The sequence below is a fragment of the Bombina bombina genome, chromosome 5, assembly GCF_027579735.1.
Source record: "Bombina bombina isolate aBomBom1 chromosome 5, aBomBom1.pri, whole genome shotgun sequence".
In the NCBI taxonomy this organism is placed as follows: Eukaryota; Metazoa; Chordata; class Amphibia; order Anura; family Bombinatoridae; genus Bombina; species Bombina bombina.
This window is the reverse complement of record NC_069503.1, coordinates 628,069,890-628,089,625: the sequence shown is the minus strand read 5'-3', so window position 1 is coordinate 628,089,625 and position 19,736 is coordinate 628,069,890. Positions and strand designations below refer to the sequence as shown.

Below are 19,736 nucleotides of genomic sequence, written 5' to 3'. Positions count from 1 at the left end.
GAACTGTTAGGAGCCGTCCAGCTGACTCACACTGCGGATTGGACAAGCAGTGAACCCAGTGTTTACTGTTGCCCAGTGTTTACTGATTACCTTTTTGCGCAGGTCAATCTGTTCACACTACAAATCGGATCAGTATATCGACCAAATCCTTTAAGAGTTTGTTAATTTCTTTCAGATTACAGACCGTGTATGTGGATAAAGGTTTGGCATACCACAATCAGGTGTGCTTAGTGCAAAGCCACAGCAAACCACAACACGCAAGGTATCAGATCCCAGGCTTGTATATAAAAACTTGGTTTAATATAAACAGAGTATAAAAATACACTACGAGTTTCTTGGCTCTAAGACCATTTCCTCAGGTGTATATTTACAAATGTCCAGTGTCCATTTAAGTATGGGTCTAAACTGGGAATGCGCATGCATGAGGTCCTTGAGTAGCGTCATAATGACAGGCATTTACAAGTAGCCAATCAGATTGGGCCCATACTGAAATCTCACAACAGGGGCGTAATCATACAGCTATTGTGCAATGAATTGAAAGGATCAAACAGACACCCCAACATTATATTCAATCCGATGCAACAACCGTCATTGGCGGCGTGGAGACCCAATCAAAATACATTTAAAATTCAGAGTGCTATTGCATTGTCTTTTTATTATGCACTTGCTGATTATACAATTCCACTGTATTTAATGGTCCTTTAACAGTGTGTAGTGATGCTAAATAGATGTCATGTGTGCAGCTAACCTAAGATATGTATGTATGTATGTGTCTCTAAGGAATTTGAACAGGGACACTATCATTATAGTGCTCATGTGTTTATTACAATAAATATACCGAATATCACAAAGAAAAAAATGTGAAATAAATGTGATAACAAAAATCAAAAAGGAAAACCAAATAAAGTTCTGAATCAAGGATATGTCTGTGTCCTCTGGATGAGTTTTTCAGCTTGTTAGCATTCCTCTGGATGAGTTTTTCAGCTTGTTAGCATTCCAAGAGTCCTTTTAAACAATCCAAAAGGACTCTTGGACATGCGCACTAACATTCCTTGACAAAGCATACCAGCGAAACGTACGTCGGAACTGAACTGTTCTATATTGAGTTTTATCGCGTCTCTACACTAGCTAGGACACCTGGGGGCTTAGCGCTATTGTCTTGCTACTAAAGAGGTTTTGGTTTCGGCGGTCACACTCCTGCTGATCCATTTACCTCTTTGCAAGTTTGGCAATTTGAAGCATTTGTTACAGCATATCTGCTTTTGTACCCTTACATTGTGGTGTTATCAAGGCTTATGTGACGCTTTTATATATTTTAAAATAAATTTGTATCCAAGTTTTGCCTAGTGTACTGTTTTCCCATCAGTATAAATTGGGAGTGCACATATCCTTGAGCTTAGTCGAAAGCTCCAAGAAATGTGAGTAGTCATTTGTTACAAAACAACTACTTCCTCAAAGTGCCGTTACAGATTCACACTATGTTGCAATTTTCTGTTTCCTTTTTTATGGGATCTCACTGAGGAATGCTAACAAGCTGAAAAACTCATCCAGTGGACACAGACATATCCTTGATTCAGAACTTTATTTGGTTTTCCTTTTTGATTTTTGTTATCACATTTATTTCACATAGTGCTCATGTGTGTTTGTTGGGTTATTGATATTGCTATTTACTTTCAACTTGTAATACGAGCGCAAACCCAGAAAGCTTACTCTTAGTGCAGTCAACGCTCGAGCAGGAACGTTAAATGTCACTCCACATGTAATCTTGCCCTAAATAGTTGTAAACCATAGAATAGATCACTAAGTAGATATAAACAATAGAGTAGGTTACTAAGTAGATATATCCTTTATAGGGTTTAAAACACATAATTATGTGGAAGCATTAGCACAGCAATAAAATGCTACTAGCACATTTTTGTATTTTTATGTTCCTTTAACCTCAGTAACAAATGTGCCATTTTGTGCACATTGTAAACATTACTGTTTTCAAGATGCATTTTTTTGTTGAAATATTTGTTTTATGATCAATGTTAATATAAATACAAATTGTATATTGAAACACTGGAAGAAGAAATGTAAATAATGTCAATTTTGGGAGTGTTTCTCTGATTGTAAATATTGTTTTATGCCCATATGCAGAGAGAAGATAATTTAGGATTTACTTTGTGGTTATTCTGACTGCAGTCTTAGTATACAGAATTCTTGATAGTGGACACATTTTGTTTAGTTTGTTATAAGTTCCTGTATCTCTGTATAGCTATTGCCAGTGCTGTCTTGCTATTGAAGATATACAGGCTCTGATTTTTATTTATTTTTGTTAAACAATTTTAACATTTATATTTTGTTAAAAATCCAACTACAACACATTATTAGGTCTTTTCTAGTGCTTAGACCTGCTTTTAAAAAAGAACAGATAAGTATTTGACTTGTTTGCTGAATGTTGTTTAAGATCTTTTCTTACTGTTACAATTACAAAAAAAGCTTCATACACTATTATTACTATGATGGGACTTGCAGGGTCATTTATCTAAAAATATGAATGCAGCAATGAAACAAGTTCAAAATATTTTCGTTTGAAAAATGCTAGCGAACAACTCCTACAGCTCTTTTGGTGTATAGTTTTATTCATCCACCAGTATAAAAAAAACAAAAAAGGTAATTCTCTGCAGGGCAGGAACATCTGTTTTATTTTAAGACAAAAAGCTACTATACATTATAGGACACCATAAGTTCATTGTTTAAACCAGACAATTACTTAGTCACAAAAATGTACAATTAAGAATAGGTCAGGATAAACCTTGCACTCTCATTGTTCTGGGTTAAAAAAGCTATACAGATCTCAGGTTAAAATATATTTTTTTGAATGTTAAAGTGAACTTGTTGTAGGCTAACTTTTATGTCCTATCCATCATTCCTTAAAAGGACAGTATACACCAATGTTCATATAGCTGCATGTAATAGACACTTCTATAAATAATAATATGCAGATACTGATCTAAAAATCCAATATAAAACCATTTAAAAACATACTTATAAGCTCCCAATTTAGCACTGTTGATGAGTTTAGGGTGGCACACCCATTAAAAGGGGCTGAGAGCAGACCCTACCTCCTCCCTTCCTCCCCTGCATATGGAAAGACCCATTATACAAACAGAAGCAGTCTGAAGTCTGCATACATCAGTAAACATCTAAAACTTTGGGGCTTGGTTAGGAGTCTGAAAATCAGCACAATGTTTTTTTTAAAATAAGCAAAACTATACATTTTTACACCCCCCCCCCCCAGATGGGCTATATAAATGGATATAGAAAAATCTGGTATAAAATGCCCCTTTAACACTTTTTTGAAGATATTGAGCTGGGAACAGACCTTCTAGTATTATTCATACTGTATACATGAGTATAGGTCTAACATTTTTATGTTTATTACATAATGGATGACATCTCTTGTTCTTATGCCCACTGTTAGCTTCTGATTCATACATTTTGCAGAATTATACTTTTCTTTGTTAAAGTGAAAGCCAATGGCAACTGTAGAAGCTGTGTTGGCAATAGTGAAGTATAATGTGGGTATATTACCAAGTAGAACATTGCCAAAGTGTTGGAAATCACACTAAGGCTCATATAGTAGTCAACAACGAAATATTGTAATGGTTTTAGTTTATGAGGGTTTGAGATAATTCTTTTGTTAATATATCTATTTTAGGAAGCAAAGAGGTTTCAGAATATCGATAAATCCTGGCAGAAGATTATGCAGAGGGAACATGAGACCCCCAACATAGTGCAGTGCTGTGTTGGTGATGAAACAATGGCTCAGTTGTTACCCCATTTGCTCGAGCAACTGGAGATGTGCCAGAAATCACTCACTGGGTATCTGGAGAAGAAACGTTTGGTATTCCCTCGATTTTTCTTTGTTTCTGATCCGGCTCTTTTGGAAATTCTTGGACAAGCTTCGGATTCTCATACCATTCAGGTAAAAGGATTGTCGTAATAAGATAATACAATAAAAAATAGCAATGGTTATTACAGTTTAAAGGGCTATTAATAGTAAATACATGAGATATAATGATGTATTCAAAGCAAAGATTAGGGTTAGAATAATTTGTAGTTGTATTTTTACAATTATATTAGTTATTTAAATAACGAAAATATAAATGTAAAGGTTTAGTTTCTATAAAGTAATGGGCACAGCCATGTTTGAGCTAGTTTTCTATTGATCTCTGTTTGTGCAAAGCTGTGTGAAATCCCTTTTTGGACAGTCTATTTTATTGCCTGTTTGATATCTGTCTCTAATTGTCTTCAGCAGGGGAAACAGTTAAGAGACAGCTTAAAGGGACATGAAACCCATTTTGTTTCTTTCATGATATAGAAAGAGAATGCAATTTTAAACAACGTTCTAATTTACTACTATTATCTAATTTGTTTTATTCTCTTGATATTCTTTGCTGAAAAGCATATCTAGATAGGCTCAGTAGCTGCTGATTGGTTGCTGCACTTAGAAGCCTCATGTGATTGGCTCACCCATGTGAATTGCTTTTTCTTCAACCAAGGATATCTAAAGAATGAAGCAAAATAAACAATAGAAGTAAACTGGAAAGTTGTTTAAATTTTTATTCTCTTTCTGAATCATGAAAGAAACATTTTGGGTTTAGTGTCCCTTTAAGTTCAAACATGGTGGCACCCATTTCTTTATAGAAACTCAGTGAAATTTAGAAAACAACAATTTTCAGTTTTTCTTTTTAACTAAACATTTTATATTACTATCTCATACTGTTTAGTATTCCTTTAAAGTAGGAACACCCATATTTTTTGAGATGGAGTGTAATTTTTTCTTGTCAAGTTCATTAATTTGATCTATTTATGTATGTGATAGGTGTAAGAAAATATTAATTTGCACGCAAACAGAGACTAACATTCTTGTGCTGAATCACTCTTTGATATTTTAGCCCTCTGTGATAGTATGAAATATACATGTACGAAACACATTTTTACATTTACATGAATTTGAGCCCATATTGTCGCTACTGAGAGGGAAATTGAAAATCACACAGCAGTTTAGTGATCTACTGGTCAGCATGATCCGCATCTAACTTTTGACCATAGTTGGTTAAAGTATTTCATGCACAATACATTTTTATTGAAACTCATTGTGCAAACAATATGACCATTCGTATTAAAGGGCTATAAAACAGGTAAAGATGTTATTTCAGAATTCCTCTGGTCAATATAAACGCTTAGGGCCAGATAACAAGTGGAGCGCTAAATATCGCTTTTATGAAAGCGATATTTGCGATCCAATGAGCTATACCAGTGCACGCTAATGTCCGCTGGTATTATAAGTTAACAGCAACACAGTTCCCATAGACCGCAATGTAAAGGCCTTTTTCAGTGCCGTAATTTTTCTAAATTGTAGCATTTTTATTTTTTAATAAAATACACACCACTGTATTTTGGGGGCATTTGGGGCACATTTATACAATGAGCCAGAGATCTGGGCCCCTATTTAAGAAAGTCTGGCGGACCTGATCCGACAGTGCGGATCAGGTTCGCCAGACCTCGCTGAATATGGCGAGCAATACGCTCGCCGTATTCAGCATTGCACAAGCAGCTCACAAGAGCTGCTCGTGCAACGGCCGCCCCCTGCAGACTCATGGCCAATGGGCCGCCAGCAGGGGGGTGTCAATCAAACTCGATCGGGTTGATTTCCGGTGATGTCTGTCCCGCCTGCTCAGCAGCAGGTGGACAGGTTATGGAGCAGCGGTCTTTGTGACTGCTGCTTCATAACTGCTGTTTCTGGTGAGCCTGCAGGCTCGCCAGAAACACAGGGCATCAAGCTCCATTCAGAGCTTGATAGATAGGCCCCCTGATCTCTGGTTAATTCTATAATCGCTAATTGCTACCATGAGCTCGAGTTAGCAATAACCAGCCACTTCTAATGGCTGATTATTTATCACGCACCCGCAAACAGGCAAATTTCCTGTGTGCAGGCGCGTGATAAATTAGCGCTCCACTTGGAATCTACCCCTAAATATGCAAAAATACCTTCCATTTTTTCTTTTCTGTAGTTTTGCTGCAATTTGTTATCCAAAACCAGCCATTTTCCAATCCCACAGTGGGTCTAATTTGCATAGACCAGTCACTGTGGGCATACTGGGTTCTCGGTTCTCTGCTTGGGTCAAAAGTGCAACATCGATCCTCTTGCGCAGGGGTGTTTGAAACGTTCTTTTCCATAGACTGACGACACGGCTCTAGTCCCATAAGATATAGGCAATTCCTTAATATGCCGGTCTGTTTGCACAAGTGTGATTCACTGGCTAAATAATAAGAAAAAAACATACAGGGCTAATGTGCATGTGATTTACTTTATTTGAAATGTGCATGCGATTGGGGAAAACGCATACGCTCATTAATATGTAAATTTAAAGCGCCGCAATTGGCCAAACTAAAAAGGATGCCATGACCATTTTATGGGCAGGAGTGTATGGCATCAATGTGGAAAATAAAATATATCGCCTAGATTTAGAGTTCTGCGTTAGCCGTCAAAACCAGCGTTAGGGGGTCCTAACGCTGGTTTTGTCCTACCGCTGGTATTTAGAGTCTTGTAGGTAAGGGTCTAACGCTCACTTTCCAGCCGCAACTTTTCCATACCGCAGAATCCCCCTACGCCAATTGCGTATCCTATCTTTTCAATGGGATTTTTCTAACGCCGGGTATTTAGGAGCCTTGGCTGAAGTGAGCGTTAGAAATCTAACGACAAGACTCCAGCCGCAGGAAAAAGCCAGGAGTTAAGAGCTTTCTGGGCTAACGCCAGTTCATAAAGCTCTTAACTACTGTGCTCTAAAGTACACTAACACCCATAAACTACCTATGCACCCCTAAACCGAGGCCCCCCCACATCGCCGCACACTCTATTAAATTTTCTTAACCCCTTATCTGCCGCTCGCACACCGCCGCCACCTACATTATGCCTATGTACCCCTAATCTGCTGCCCCTAACACCGCCGACACCTACATAATATTTATTAACCCCTAATCTGCCCCCCCCCAACGTCGCCGCTACCTACCTACAATTATTAACCCCTAATAAGCCCCTGAAGATCTCCCTACCTTGTCTTCACCACGCCGGGTATCACCGATCCGTCCAGAAGAGGGTCCAAAGTCTATCCAAGCGGGGGGCTGAAGAGGTCCATCATCCGGCTGAAGTCTTCATCCAAGCAGGGGCTGAAGAGGTCCATCATCCGGCTGAAGACTTCTATCAAGCAGCATCTTCAATCTTCTTTCTTCCGGAACCATCTTCATCCCGCCCGACGCGGAGACATCCTTCTTCCCCGATGGACTAACGACGAATGAAGGTTCCTTTAAGGGACATCATCCAAGATGGCGGTCCTTCAATTCCGATTGGCTGATAGGATTCTATCAGCCAATCAGAATTAAGGTAGGAATAAATCTGATGGCTGATGGAATCAGCCAATCAGATTGAAGTTCAATCCGATTGGCTGATCCAATCAGCCAATCAGATTGAGCTCGCATTCTATTGGCTGATCGGATTAGGGGGTAATATATATAATATAGGGGTCAGCGGGGGTTAGGGGCAGCAGATTAGGGGTTCATAGGGAGAACGTAGGTTGCGGCGGTGTACGGAGCGGCAGATTAGGGGTTAATAATATATGCAGGGGTCAGCAATAGCGGGGGCGGCAGAATTAGGGGTTATAAGTATAAGGTTAGGGGTGTTTAGGACTCGGGGTACATGTTAGGGTGTTAGGTGCAGACTTTAGGAAGTGTTTCCCCATAGGAAACAATGGAGCTGCGTTAGGAGCTGAACGCTGCTTTTTGCAGGTGTTAGGGTTTTTTTCAGCTCAAACGGCCCATTGTTTCCTATGGGGGAATCGTGCACGTGGAAGTTTTTGAAGCTGGCCGCGTCCGTAAGCACCGCTGGTATTGAGAGTTGCAGTGGCGGTAAATTATGCTATACGCTCCCTTTTTGGAGCTTAACGCAGCCCTTCTGTGAACTCTAAATACCAGCGTTGTTTAAAAAGGTGCGGGGGGAAAAAAGCACGCGTAGCTAACGCACCCCTTTGGCCGCAGAACTCTAAATCTAGCCGTATGTTTTTATTTTTACAGTAGTTTCGATTTAAAAAAAAATAGTAATTTTAATTTACCAGAGAATTATTTGAGCTTTCAAATGATATGTTGATTTGCTGGTAATGTTTGGTTTTATAATCCTTTAAGTAAACTTTAAAAAATGACAACCAATTTAATATTTTTTATTCTAGTTAGACATAATAAGGCAATCGTTAATATGCACACATAAAATATGCATAATTCTTTTCATATCTGAGAACAATTCTCACATTGAACAAGTAGGTTCTGCCAGCTTGACATTAATAAGTGTTATGTGAGTGTTCCTCTTTTCCTGTTGCTAATCAAAGTGTTATTCTTCTTAAAGGGATATGAGACTCACAACATTGTCAGAGTTGCTGTTTAAAATGTTTTATTACAAATGTTTAATGGTAAATTGAATATTATTATTGAAACTAACATGGAGTGCATGTTTGTTCACAACTTACTTGCGTTTTAGGCTCTCAGTCTCTTAAACTAATTTGTGGACAAACCTCAACTAACAAAAAGTATAGAAAGGTACAAATCCCCAAATTCTGAAACCCAAAATCTGGAATTATTTGGAAATCCAGACTTTTTCATTATTATTTAAAAAAATAAAAAAAAAAGATTAGAAAATAACTTTTTATCTGCCAGTAAGTCACAATCTTCTTTGTCTGCGTCTTTTTTTTTTTAAAATTCTATGATGCGAATGCTAGTCTATATTTATTTAAAATAGCAACTATTACATTTCTGATTACAGTACTGTACTATCTCTCATGGTACAAAAGTATTAAAAATTATATAAAACTAACTTTAGGTTACATGTATAAGGTGTTTTATAACATACAAAAATTGCCTAAATTACATAAGATATTGTTGTTTACACTTGGTCACATCTTCTCTCCACACTGTCCCATTTTACAGATGTAAATATACAAATATTCCTAAATATTCCAAAACTATTCTGAAATCCAAATCTTTTCCAGTCCCAGGCAGCTAGGTCCTTTCTCCTTTGAAGCCGTCAAAGTACTACAATGTAAAGTAGACAATATAAATATCTCGCAAACCAGCAAAAATATCTTCTTCTTTATAAAGGGAAAATTTAGGCTGGATGGTGAAAAAAAGCTTGATCACAAGGGAGAATGCAATCCTCAAGTTTAGCAGCCTTATTCGGCCATAGCCCAGACATGCCCCCATAATGTACAGGTCATCTGTAGAAGGAATTAAATCCTTTTCTAAAACAGTCTACTAAAGAAGCTAAAATAATAATGTTCCCTTTAAGGAAATGCTATCACTCAGCTGGAAACTGTGTGGTAAACTACTGACGATTGTTCAGTCAATAAATTTAGTTGTATAAAGTCTTATAAAAAATTTAAATACATATTTCAATTAAAAAACAAACAAAAACTAACTGGATTTTAGAAGAATTGTGCAGAACATTTTGTTTTTAAACAAACTTTTTTTAACAATTGCTTACTGAAAAATATCAACTGAAAAAAGTTTATTGGTTACTTAATAACCTGGATACTCTGATGCGTTTCCATGCTCACAGGGCTATGAGTGATGAAATTTCCTTCTAGGACTGAAATACTGGGATAGTAATCTGCTTTATCATAAAGTTTATTTTATTTGTATGTGTACTGGAGGAACTCGCTCACTAGCGGTATATACTAAAACCACTGTGCAGTATCTTGTTAACTCAGCCATACATATCTAGCAGATATCATTGCCTAGGGAAATGTACTCTGACACAACAAACTTTATTGTCATTGACGCTTGGAGAAGACTGAAACGTGTGCCTTTACTGCAATAATATTTTATTCTTTATGTAATCTATCAATGGTTTTGTTATTCCAGGCACATCTTTTAAGCTTGTTTGACAATGTAAACAGAGTTGGATTCCATGAGAAGAACTATGACCAAATTTTATATTTTGAATCTCAAGAAGGAGAAAAAGTAAATCTCATTGAGCCTGTCAATGCTCAGGTAAAAAAAGCAACTTGCACTAGTATGAATTGCATATTTAATTTAAATAGATATATTGATTATTAATTTCATCTCTAAAAATATTATTTTTTTTAATTAAAGGGCAATGTAGAGGTTTGGCTCGGTTCTTCTGCTTAATGGGGTAAAGAAGACGCTGCACACAATTATCAGACAGGCCTTCTATCGCTATTAGCGACTCAGGATTCAAGCTGTATGATTTCCAAGCCATGTATCCTGCACAGATTGGTCTGCTTGAATTCAGATGATCTGGACCAGAGATTCAGAGGAAGCGCTAAACATTGCTAAAACAGACAAAAAGGTAGAGCCAATGTATGAGTATTGTATTCAGCAATTTTTTTTTATTTATTTTTTTAGCATACTGTCTGTATGTACCATGTTTCAAATTTGCATTTGATAACTAATTTGACTTGATCATATTAATAGTTACATAGATAGGAAAATTAAACATTTTCTAACGTGTATGTAGAAAGAAGTAGAAATTATAAATAGTACTTTATTAATTAAGACACATTTTTTAACATACATTGAAACTAACAGAAAACACATATTTAGGCCTAGAGCATACTGCAGTATTAAATGGACATAAAGGGGTACATTTATTAATGCAGAGATGATACAATGTAGCGTATCATGTCCGCTGCACATCGATGCATATGCTGTCTGCATTTATCATTGCACCAGCAGTTCTTGTGAACTGCTGGTGCAATGCCGCCTCCTGCAGATTCACGGCCAATCAGCCGCTAGCAGGGGGTGTCAATCGTCCCAATCGTATTCGATCGGGTTGATTTATGTCCGCCCCTCAGAGCAGGCGGACAGGTTATGGAGAAGGCTAGCTGGAAACACAGGGCATCAAGCTCCGTATGGAGCTTGATAAATTGACCCCAAAGACTCCAATTTTTCTTTTCCTGATTCAGAAAGGGCATGTCATTTTAAACAACTTTTTAATTTACTTTTATTATCAAATTTTCTTAATTTTTTATGTATCCTTTGTTGAAAAGCAGGGATGTAAGCTCAGGAACGTGCATGTTTCTTTAGCACTATATGGTAGCAGCTTTGCAAGAATGTTATACATTTGCAACCAGGGCCGGATTGGGCCACCGGGATACCGGTGGGCCGGGCCATCAGGTCAGGGGTGGGCTGGGCCGGAAGCTGCAGCATGTGGACTGTGGAGAGCAGTAGAGCAGGTATGGGATCTGAATGCTGGCTCCTAACATTCTGCTTCAGTCACACTGAAACTACTCCCTCCTCCCTCGGGTGAACCAGCTTCACAAGGTATTATATTTAGTCATTTTTTGCCTCCACAATCTCCCCCTCAGATATCCTTGCTCCTCTCCAGCTCCTCACCCTGTGCTGCTGCGCTGCTCACTACACTGTCCAGTCCTGCAGTCTGTGCTATTCACCCTCATTCTGCAATGCCTCTGGTGCCCCTCTCTGGTGGAACCTGCCAGCTGTGCCCCCTCTCCCTGCTCTGTGCGCTTCCCCCAGTGCCAGTGCCCTCTCCCTCCCTGTTAGGTGCCCCCTGTGTCTGTCTCCTCTCTCGCGGTAGCTGTCCATGGTGCTGCAGCTGTTCCTGTGGTCAAATTCAGTGCTCGGGTGCTGGCAGCTCACAGACCTGGTGCAGGGTGTCACTAGCCGGGCAGAGAGCTCATCCCTGCGGCGGTCCGGCTGATGCAGAGTGATCTGCACAATGAGCCTCCTCAGTTCTCTGCTGGTCCCCTCCCAGCCCGAGCGCTGTCATCACTCAGAATTTGTATGGGCTGGGCTGGAGGGGGGCGTGGGCTGGACTGGAGGGGGGCATGGCTGGGATGGAGGGGACATGGCTGGGTCGGTCTTTACTAATTTCCAGGAGGAGGAGGCGGAGGCTTTACCAGGCGCTTCCTGCATTACTTCTCACCCTCTGCCTGCTGCATTACATGATGCCCACTGCCTGCTGCATTACCTGATGCCTTCTGCGCTGCTCCTTACCCCCTGGCCTGCTGCATTACCTGTGCCTCCTGACATTGGTACAAAATATATGAGATCAATCGTTATATTAAATTTCTTATTTTATAATGATCCCTGAAGGGGACCTCTGGGTCATTAATTGCAGCCATGTTTCAGTACTGAAGGGGTCTGAGATCTGCTCAGTCATGGGCAGAGTGGTATACGTGAGGGAGGGGAGCACTGCAGCATTATTGTGATGTGCGGTGAGCTCATAGGCTGGTGAGGCACTGGCTATGATAGGCCCAAGAAATATACACAAACACACACATACACACATATATACACACATACATACACACACATATATACACACATACAAACACACACACACACACATACATACATATATACATACACACATACATACACATATACATACATACATACAGATATATATATATATACCCCAGCTCCATAGAAATTGATATAATGCCACAAAGTAAAAAGGCTAAAAATCCTACTAAGGATCTGTCAGTGCACGGGGTCTAAAATAATAAATATAAGCAAAAAAAGAGGAAAGAGACAAAAGACCCTGTCCAGAACAAACCAGTATATAAGTGTGAAGCTTACAATATAAATTTATTTATAAAACACACAACAAAAGTTGATAAATATACCAATGAGCAAAACTAAAAGGGACAGTAAAGTTATAATAAGACCTTCATGATTTAGACAGAGCATACAATTTTAAACAACTTTCCAATTTACGCCTATATTTTAATTTGCTTCCTTCTCTTGTTATCCTTTGCTGAAAGGTTTATCTAGGAATGTTCAGGAGCAGCAAAGAACCTAGGTTCTAACAGCTGATTGGTGGCTGCATATATATATATATATATATATACATACATATAACAAAGAACAAAGTGAATTACTCACTGGACTTTTGACATCAGAGTGATACATTTATTAAGGGATGTTTAGGGACCTCAAACGTCCCTTCTTCTGACGTCAGAGTGCTCCACACATGTGTAAAGATCATGTTGTCAAATAAACATAAATACTCCTCAAGAGCACCCTGGCAGTTGCAGGACGGTGGTGAGAGTGCATATACCTTTGAACTTTTGTTTATATATATATATATATATATATATATATATATCGATTGTCATTGGCTCACCCATGTGTTCAGTAAGAAACCAGTAGTGCATTGCTGCTCCTTCAACAAATTAAGAGAATGAAACACATTTTATAATAAAAGTAAACTGGAAAGTTGTTTAAAATTGTATGTTCCACCTAAATCATGAAAGAAAAAATGAAGGGTTTCATGTCACTTTAATGCAAGTATTAAAATAAGGAAATCAACATATAGTCCATTAGGCTGGGGTAACTCTAAAATTATGTAGTGCATTAGCCCAGCAAGTTGCAATAATTAAATAAAAAACAAAAAACACTAGCAGCCTCTAGTCATATAAAGTGTATGAACAGTTAGCAGAGAAATAAATGTTCCTTAGTAAGAAGCATAAATATGAAGTTACAGTTAGTTAAACAGCAAGGCTACGATGCATCACTTAGCAGCAGATTCATCCAATAGTAGCCACAATAGAGCACCGTGTTTAGTATAAAGTGCCAAGTTGCAGTTTATCACATTAGTAGCATTTAGTAAATCAGCATAGTAAGGCTAAAGAATCAAACTGCCCCTGCTGTTCCCAAACATGCAATGTGGAATAAGGTATAGACTCCCCAACACAACATGATACAGGGGTAATTCCCAGTTGGTAGCAGTCCTCCCAGAGTGGCAAATAATGGCAAAGTCTGTGACAATAAGGAAAGGTCTCACCAGACCAACGTAAGGCAGTTTTGAAGCAGTTCCTGCTGATCCCCTCCCAGAGTCTCTATCTATTGCCCACTCTACAGATGTGTTAATTAGTGTTAATACCAGCATAAAAGTTTCTTCACTTTCTGTCCCTTAGATCAGGAAAAAAATTAACATGACGATCATCATCACATATACTGTAGTGTAGTAAGCACCAAGGCATCAGCGTGGTCACTGTCCTCACCTGTTTGACTCGGTGGTAACACTGTACACTAGTCATAACTACTGGTAAAAATAGCTGGGGTCCCGGCCGGGGTCAGCAGGAGTTACTTCTCTTTGAAGCTCGCAACTTCACCACGCAAACCGCATGCACTACTGGTCTGAATGCACTAACGCGATAACGGCCTTGTCTCACTCCGCTCTCTCTTCCTGCCCAGAGTCACCTGGCTCCTCAGTGGCTCCTAGATGTGAGTGAGAGAGCGAGCCACTGATTGGCTGAGGGCTCCTGAGGCTGCTTAGAGAGCAGCCTCTTGGGAGCTGTATGGGCCACAAAGAGACTTAAGTGCCACCCGGGTGGCGCTGTGTCTAGCAGCTTATACCAAAATTCACAAATACATCCATATTGCGCAATGGAGGGGGAGCTGAACGGCTCACAGCCTCTCCTTTGCGCAATATGTATGGATATGGATCATCATGCAGTGCAGCCATAGTTAATTGGTTGGTATGGTGGAGGAGTCGGCAGCAGCGGGTGGGGGGGAGTACTTCTTGGATAAAAAAAATAAAAATGTATTATTAACTTTAAACTTTTTTTTTATTTAATCATAATAAAAATAAAGTGTAATACACACATAGGACAGGGGAGGCGCTGCCTCACCTGCCTCCTATGATGGCACGTCACGCAAGTTTCAGAATTTGTATGGGCTGGGCTGGAGGGGGGCATGGCTGGGCCGGTCTTTACTAATTTTCCAGGGCCAGTATGATTTTCCAGTCCGGCCTTGTTTTGCAAGAACACTAGATGGCAGCCATTTTTCCTGCTATGTAGTGCTCCACACATGTGTAAAGATCATGTTGTCAAATAAAAAATTCAGTTGATGGAACTTGATTGGCCCAACTGTATATTAAAGGGATACTAAACCTAAACATTTTCTTTCATGATTCAGATAGAGAATACAATTTTAAATAACATTCCAATTATTAATGATCTAAATTGCTTTATTCTTTAGATATCCTTTGTTGGAGAAATAGCAATGCACATGGGTGAGCAATCACACAAGACATCTATGTCATCTACAATCAGCATCTACTGAGCATATCTAGATATGCTTTTTCAGCAAACAATATCAAGAGAATGAAGCAAATTTGATAATAGAAATAAATTAGAAAGTTGCTTAAAATTGAATGCTCTTTCTAAATCATGAAAGAAAAAATGTGGGTTTTGTGTCCCTTTAAGTAGGAACATCCTGGTTTAATTCAAATAGATGTACTATGCCAGGAAAATTTGCACCTGTTGATTTTGTCAATAATTAATTAAGTGCTATGTTTTTTTTTAATATAAATATTAATTAATTATTTTAATCATTTAGCTTTATAAACTAACATAAAACATATGTTTGGTTTTGGACTGTGTTGTTCTATAAATAGTGTTCTTCTATAATACTGTGAACTTAGCATATGTCATTGTGTTCTTTGCTAAAGGTCATGCAAGCCACTAACCAGAAATTCCTTGACTTGCTGAATGATCTAATTGATATGACAACACGGGATCTGACAAAGATGGAAAGGACCAAGTATGAAACACTTATCACAATACATGTTCATCAGAAGGATATATTTGATGATCTGGTAAATATTTTGTAAATAAAAAAAATATATCAACTGTTAGAATATTTTCTTGAATAGGAAAGATCTGTTTTAAATGTTAAACTTGTTTTTCTTAATTGATTTCCCACACTGTTAAAAAAGACATTTTAGTGTAGAAATAAAATGCTCTATTTGTTAGAGTATTTTTTTCTGAAACAAATTCCTTTCATTTACTATCGGCTAGATTACGGAGTCTTGCATTAGCCTTAAAAAGCAGCGTTGAGAGGTCCCAACGCTGCTTTTATAATGCCCGCTGGTATTAAGAGTCTTGCAGGTACAGGTATACCGCTCACTTTTTTGGTCAGACTCGAAAATACCGCAAATCCACTTACGTCAATTGCGTATCCTATATTTTCAATGGGACTTGCATAGCACCGGTATTACGAGTCTTCCAAAAAGATAAAAAATAAAAAATAATAAAATAATTACAAGAATTTTAAACTAATTACACCTACTTTAATCCCCCTAACAAAATAAAAAAAGCCCCCCAAAATAAAAAAAGCCCTACCCTACACTAAATTACAAATAGCCCTTAAAAGGGGCCTTTTGCGGGGCATTGCCCCAAAGTAATCAGCTCTTTTACCTGTAAAAAAAAGTACAATACCCCCCCAACATTAAAACCCACCACCCACACACCCAACCCCACCACCCACACAACCCAACCCTACTCTAAAATCCACCCAATACCCCCTTAATAAAACCTAACACTAAACCCCTTGAAGATCACTCTACCTTGAGAAGTCTGAACCAACCGGGCCGAAGTCCTCAACGAAGCCGGGTGAAGTGGTCCTCCAGACTGGCAGAAGTCTTCATCCAAGCCGGAAGAAGAGGTCCTCCAGACGGGCAGAAGTCTTCATCCAGACGGCATCTTCTATCTTTAACCATCCAGCACGGAGGCGGCTCCATCTTCAAGACATCCGACGCGGAGCATCCTCTTCAAATGACGTCCAACTGAAGAATGAAGGTTCCTTTAAATGACGTCATCCAAGATGGCATCCCTTCAATTCTATCAGCCAATTCTATCAGCCAATCGGAATTAAGGTAGAAAAAATCCTACTGGCTGATGCAATTAGCCAATAGGATTGAAGTTCAATCCTATTTGCTGATCCAATCAGCCAATAGGATTGAGCTCGCATTCTATTGGCTGATTGGATCAGCCAATAGAATGCAAGCTCAATCCTATTGGCTGATTGCATCAGCCAATATGATTTTTTCTACCTTAATTCTGATTGGCTGATAGAATTCTATCAGCCAATCGGAATTGAAGGGACTCCATCTTGGATGACGTCATTTAAAGGAACCTTCATTCTTCAGTTGGACGTCGTTTGAAGAGGATGCTCCGCGTCGGATGTCTTGAAGATGGAGCCGCTCTGCGCCGGATGGATGAAGATAGAAGATGCCGCCTTGATGAAGACTTCTGCCCGTCTGGAAGGACCTCTTCTTCCCGGCTTGGATGAAGACTTCTGCCCGTCTGGAGGGACCACTTCTCCCGGCTTCGTTGAGGACTTCGGCCCGGTTGGGTAAAGACTTCTCAATGTAGGGTGATCTTCAAGGGGTTAGTGTTAGGTTTTATTAAGGGGGTATTGGGTGGGTTTTAGAGTAGGGTTGGGTTGTGTGGGTGGTGGGTTTTTGTACTTTTTTTTGACAGGTAAAAGAGCTGATTACTTTGGGGCAATGCCCCGCAAAAGGCCCTTTAAGGGCTATTTGTAATTTCGTGTAGGGTAGGGCTTTTTTTTTTTTTATTTTGTAAGGGGGATTAGAGTAGGTGTAATTAGTTTAAAATTCTTGTAATTATTTTATTATTTTCTGTAATTTAGTGTTTTTTTTTCCGTACTTTAGATAATTGTATTTAATTGTATTTAATTGTATTTAGTTTAGGGAATTAATTTAATTATAGTGTAGTGTTAGGTGTAATTGTAACTTAGGTTAGGTTTTATTTTACAGTTAAATGTGTCTTTATTTTAACTAGCTAGCTATTAAATAGTTAATAACAATTTAATAACTATTCTACGTAGTTAAAATAAATACAAAGTTGCCTGTAAAATAAAAATAAATCCTAAACTATATACAATGTAACTATTAGTTATATTGTAGCTGTCTTAGGGTTTATTTTATAGGTAAGTATTTAGTTTTAAATAGGAATAATTTAGTTAATTGTAGTTTATTTTATTTAGATTTATTTAAATTATATTTAAGTTTGGGGGGTTAGGGTTAGACTTAGGTTTAGGGGTTAATACATTTAATATAGTGGCGGCGACGTTGGGGGCGGCAGATTAGGGGTTAATAAGTGTAGGTAGGTGGCAGCGACATTGGGGGTGGCAGATTAGGGGTTAATAAATATAATATAGGTGTCGGCGATGTTGGGGGCAGCAGATTAGGGGTTAATAAGTATAATGTAGGTGGTGGCGGTGTCTGGAGTGGCAGATTAGGGGTTACTAATATAATGTAGGTGGCGGCGATGTCGGGGGCAGCAGATTAGGGGTTAATAAGTGTAAGATTAGGGGTGTTTAGACTCGGGGTTCATGTTAGGGTGTTAGTTATAAACATAACTTTTATTTCCCCATAGGAATCAATGGTGCTGCGTTAAGAGCTGAACGCTGCTTTTTTGCAGGTGTTAGTTTTTTTTTTCAGCTGGCTCTCCCCCATTGATTCCTATGGGGAAATTGTGCACAATTTCTCCATTCATGTTTATAAAAAACCCCTGGTACTTATGAGATCAACGTATACTAGCCCCTGTAAAAACTAACATGCCACAAAAATCCTGCCTTAAAGGGACATTAAACACTTTCAGATGATAATATAAAATGATAAACTGTACATATAAAACCCTCCAAAAAACTATGCAATATACTTTCATTATTTATATTGTTCCCTTTTTATGTAATTACATCCTGAAATTGTGAGCTTTTCAGTCCTTGTTAGAAATGGAAGTGCACTATTATATTCCACATAGCCATTGAGGCTGCTCATTAACCCTGTCCGCCTGCTCTGAGCAGGCGGACAGGATTCGCCACAATTCAACCTGATCGAGTACGATCGGGTTGATTGACACCTCCCTGTTGGCCGCGAGTCTGCAGGGGGGCGGCGTTGCACCAGCAGCTCTTGTGAGCTGTTGGTGCAATGCTGAATACGGAGAGCGTATTGCTCTCTGCATTTCAGCGAGGTCTTGCGGGACCTGATCCGCACTGTCGGATCAGGTCCGCAAGACGTTTGATACATAGGCCTCATTGGCTGCACACTCTAGTGACCTATTTATACCTGTCCCTAATTGGGCCACAGCAGAGAAGGTAACATAAGTTACAACATGGCAGCTTCCATTGTTTTATAGACACTAAGGGGCATATTTATTAATGTGGGAGCGGACATGATAAGAAGTAGCGTATCATGTCCTCCGCACATCGATAAATGCCAACAGCATACGCTGTCGGTAATTTATCATTGCAACCAGCAGTTCTTGGAAACTGCTGGTGCAATGCCGCCCCCTGCGGATTCACGGCCAATCGGCCGCTAGCAGGGGGTGTCAATCAATTTGATCGGGTTGATTTCTGTCCGCGGCCTCAGAGCAGGTGGACAGGGTTATGGAGCAGTGGTCTTTAGACCGCGCTTCTATAGCTTCTGTTTCTGGCGAGCCTGAAGGGTCACCGGGAAACAAGGGGCATCAAGCTCCATACGGAGCTTGATAAATATGCCCCTAAAAACTTTACACTTATTTTGTCAATATTTAAACAACTAATGAAACTTTAAAAAATACATCTACCTGGTATTCTCATACTAATCTCTTCTTTGAATTCATCATTCTATCTAGCATTTATTTAGTGTTTAATGTTCCTTTAAGCTTCAGCTTCTTCCAACCCAGCCACAGAAAAATATCCCATGTTTTGTTCTTTCCTAGTATTTTTGGTGTGTTAGTTCTGGTTGTTAAAATATTTAACCAATAAGATTGAGTGGAATTTAACCCAATCTCTATTCTGATTGGTTAATCAAATGATTCTTTAATTCCTAATCTATTTTATGCAGCCTGTTTGCTAATAATTTA

General features: G+C 38.9%; 1 protein-coding gene across 1 annotated transcript in view; it reads left to right on the top strand.

Moving 5' to 3' along the window:
- The window catches only part of LOC128661578 (dynein axonemal heavy chain 5-like), a 671,317-nt gene that overhangs the window by 238,779 nt on the left and 412,802 nt on the right, over positions 1 to 19,736 (top strand). The window contains 7 exon segments of the mRNA XM_053715820.1: positions 3,704 to 3,970; positions 9,955 to 10,083; positions 10,186 to 10,209; positions 10,211 to 10,261; positions 10,263 to 10,335; positions 10,338 to 10,402; positions 15,536 to 15,682. Coding sequence (XP_053571795.1) covers positions 3,704 to 3,970; positions 9,955 to 10,083; positions 10,186 to 10,209; positions 10,211 to 10,261; positions 10,263 to 10,335; positions 10,338 to 10,402; positions 15,536 to 15,682 — 756 coding nt within the window.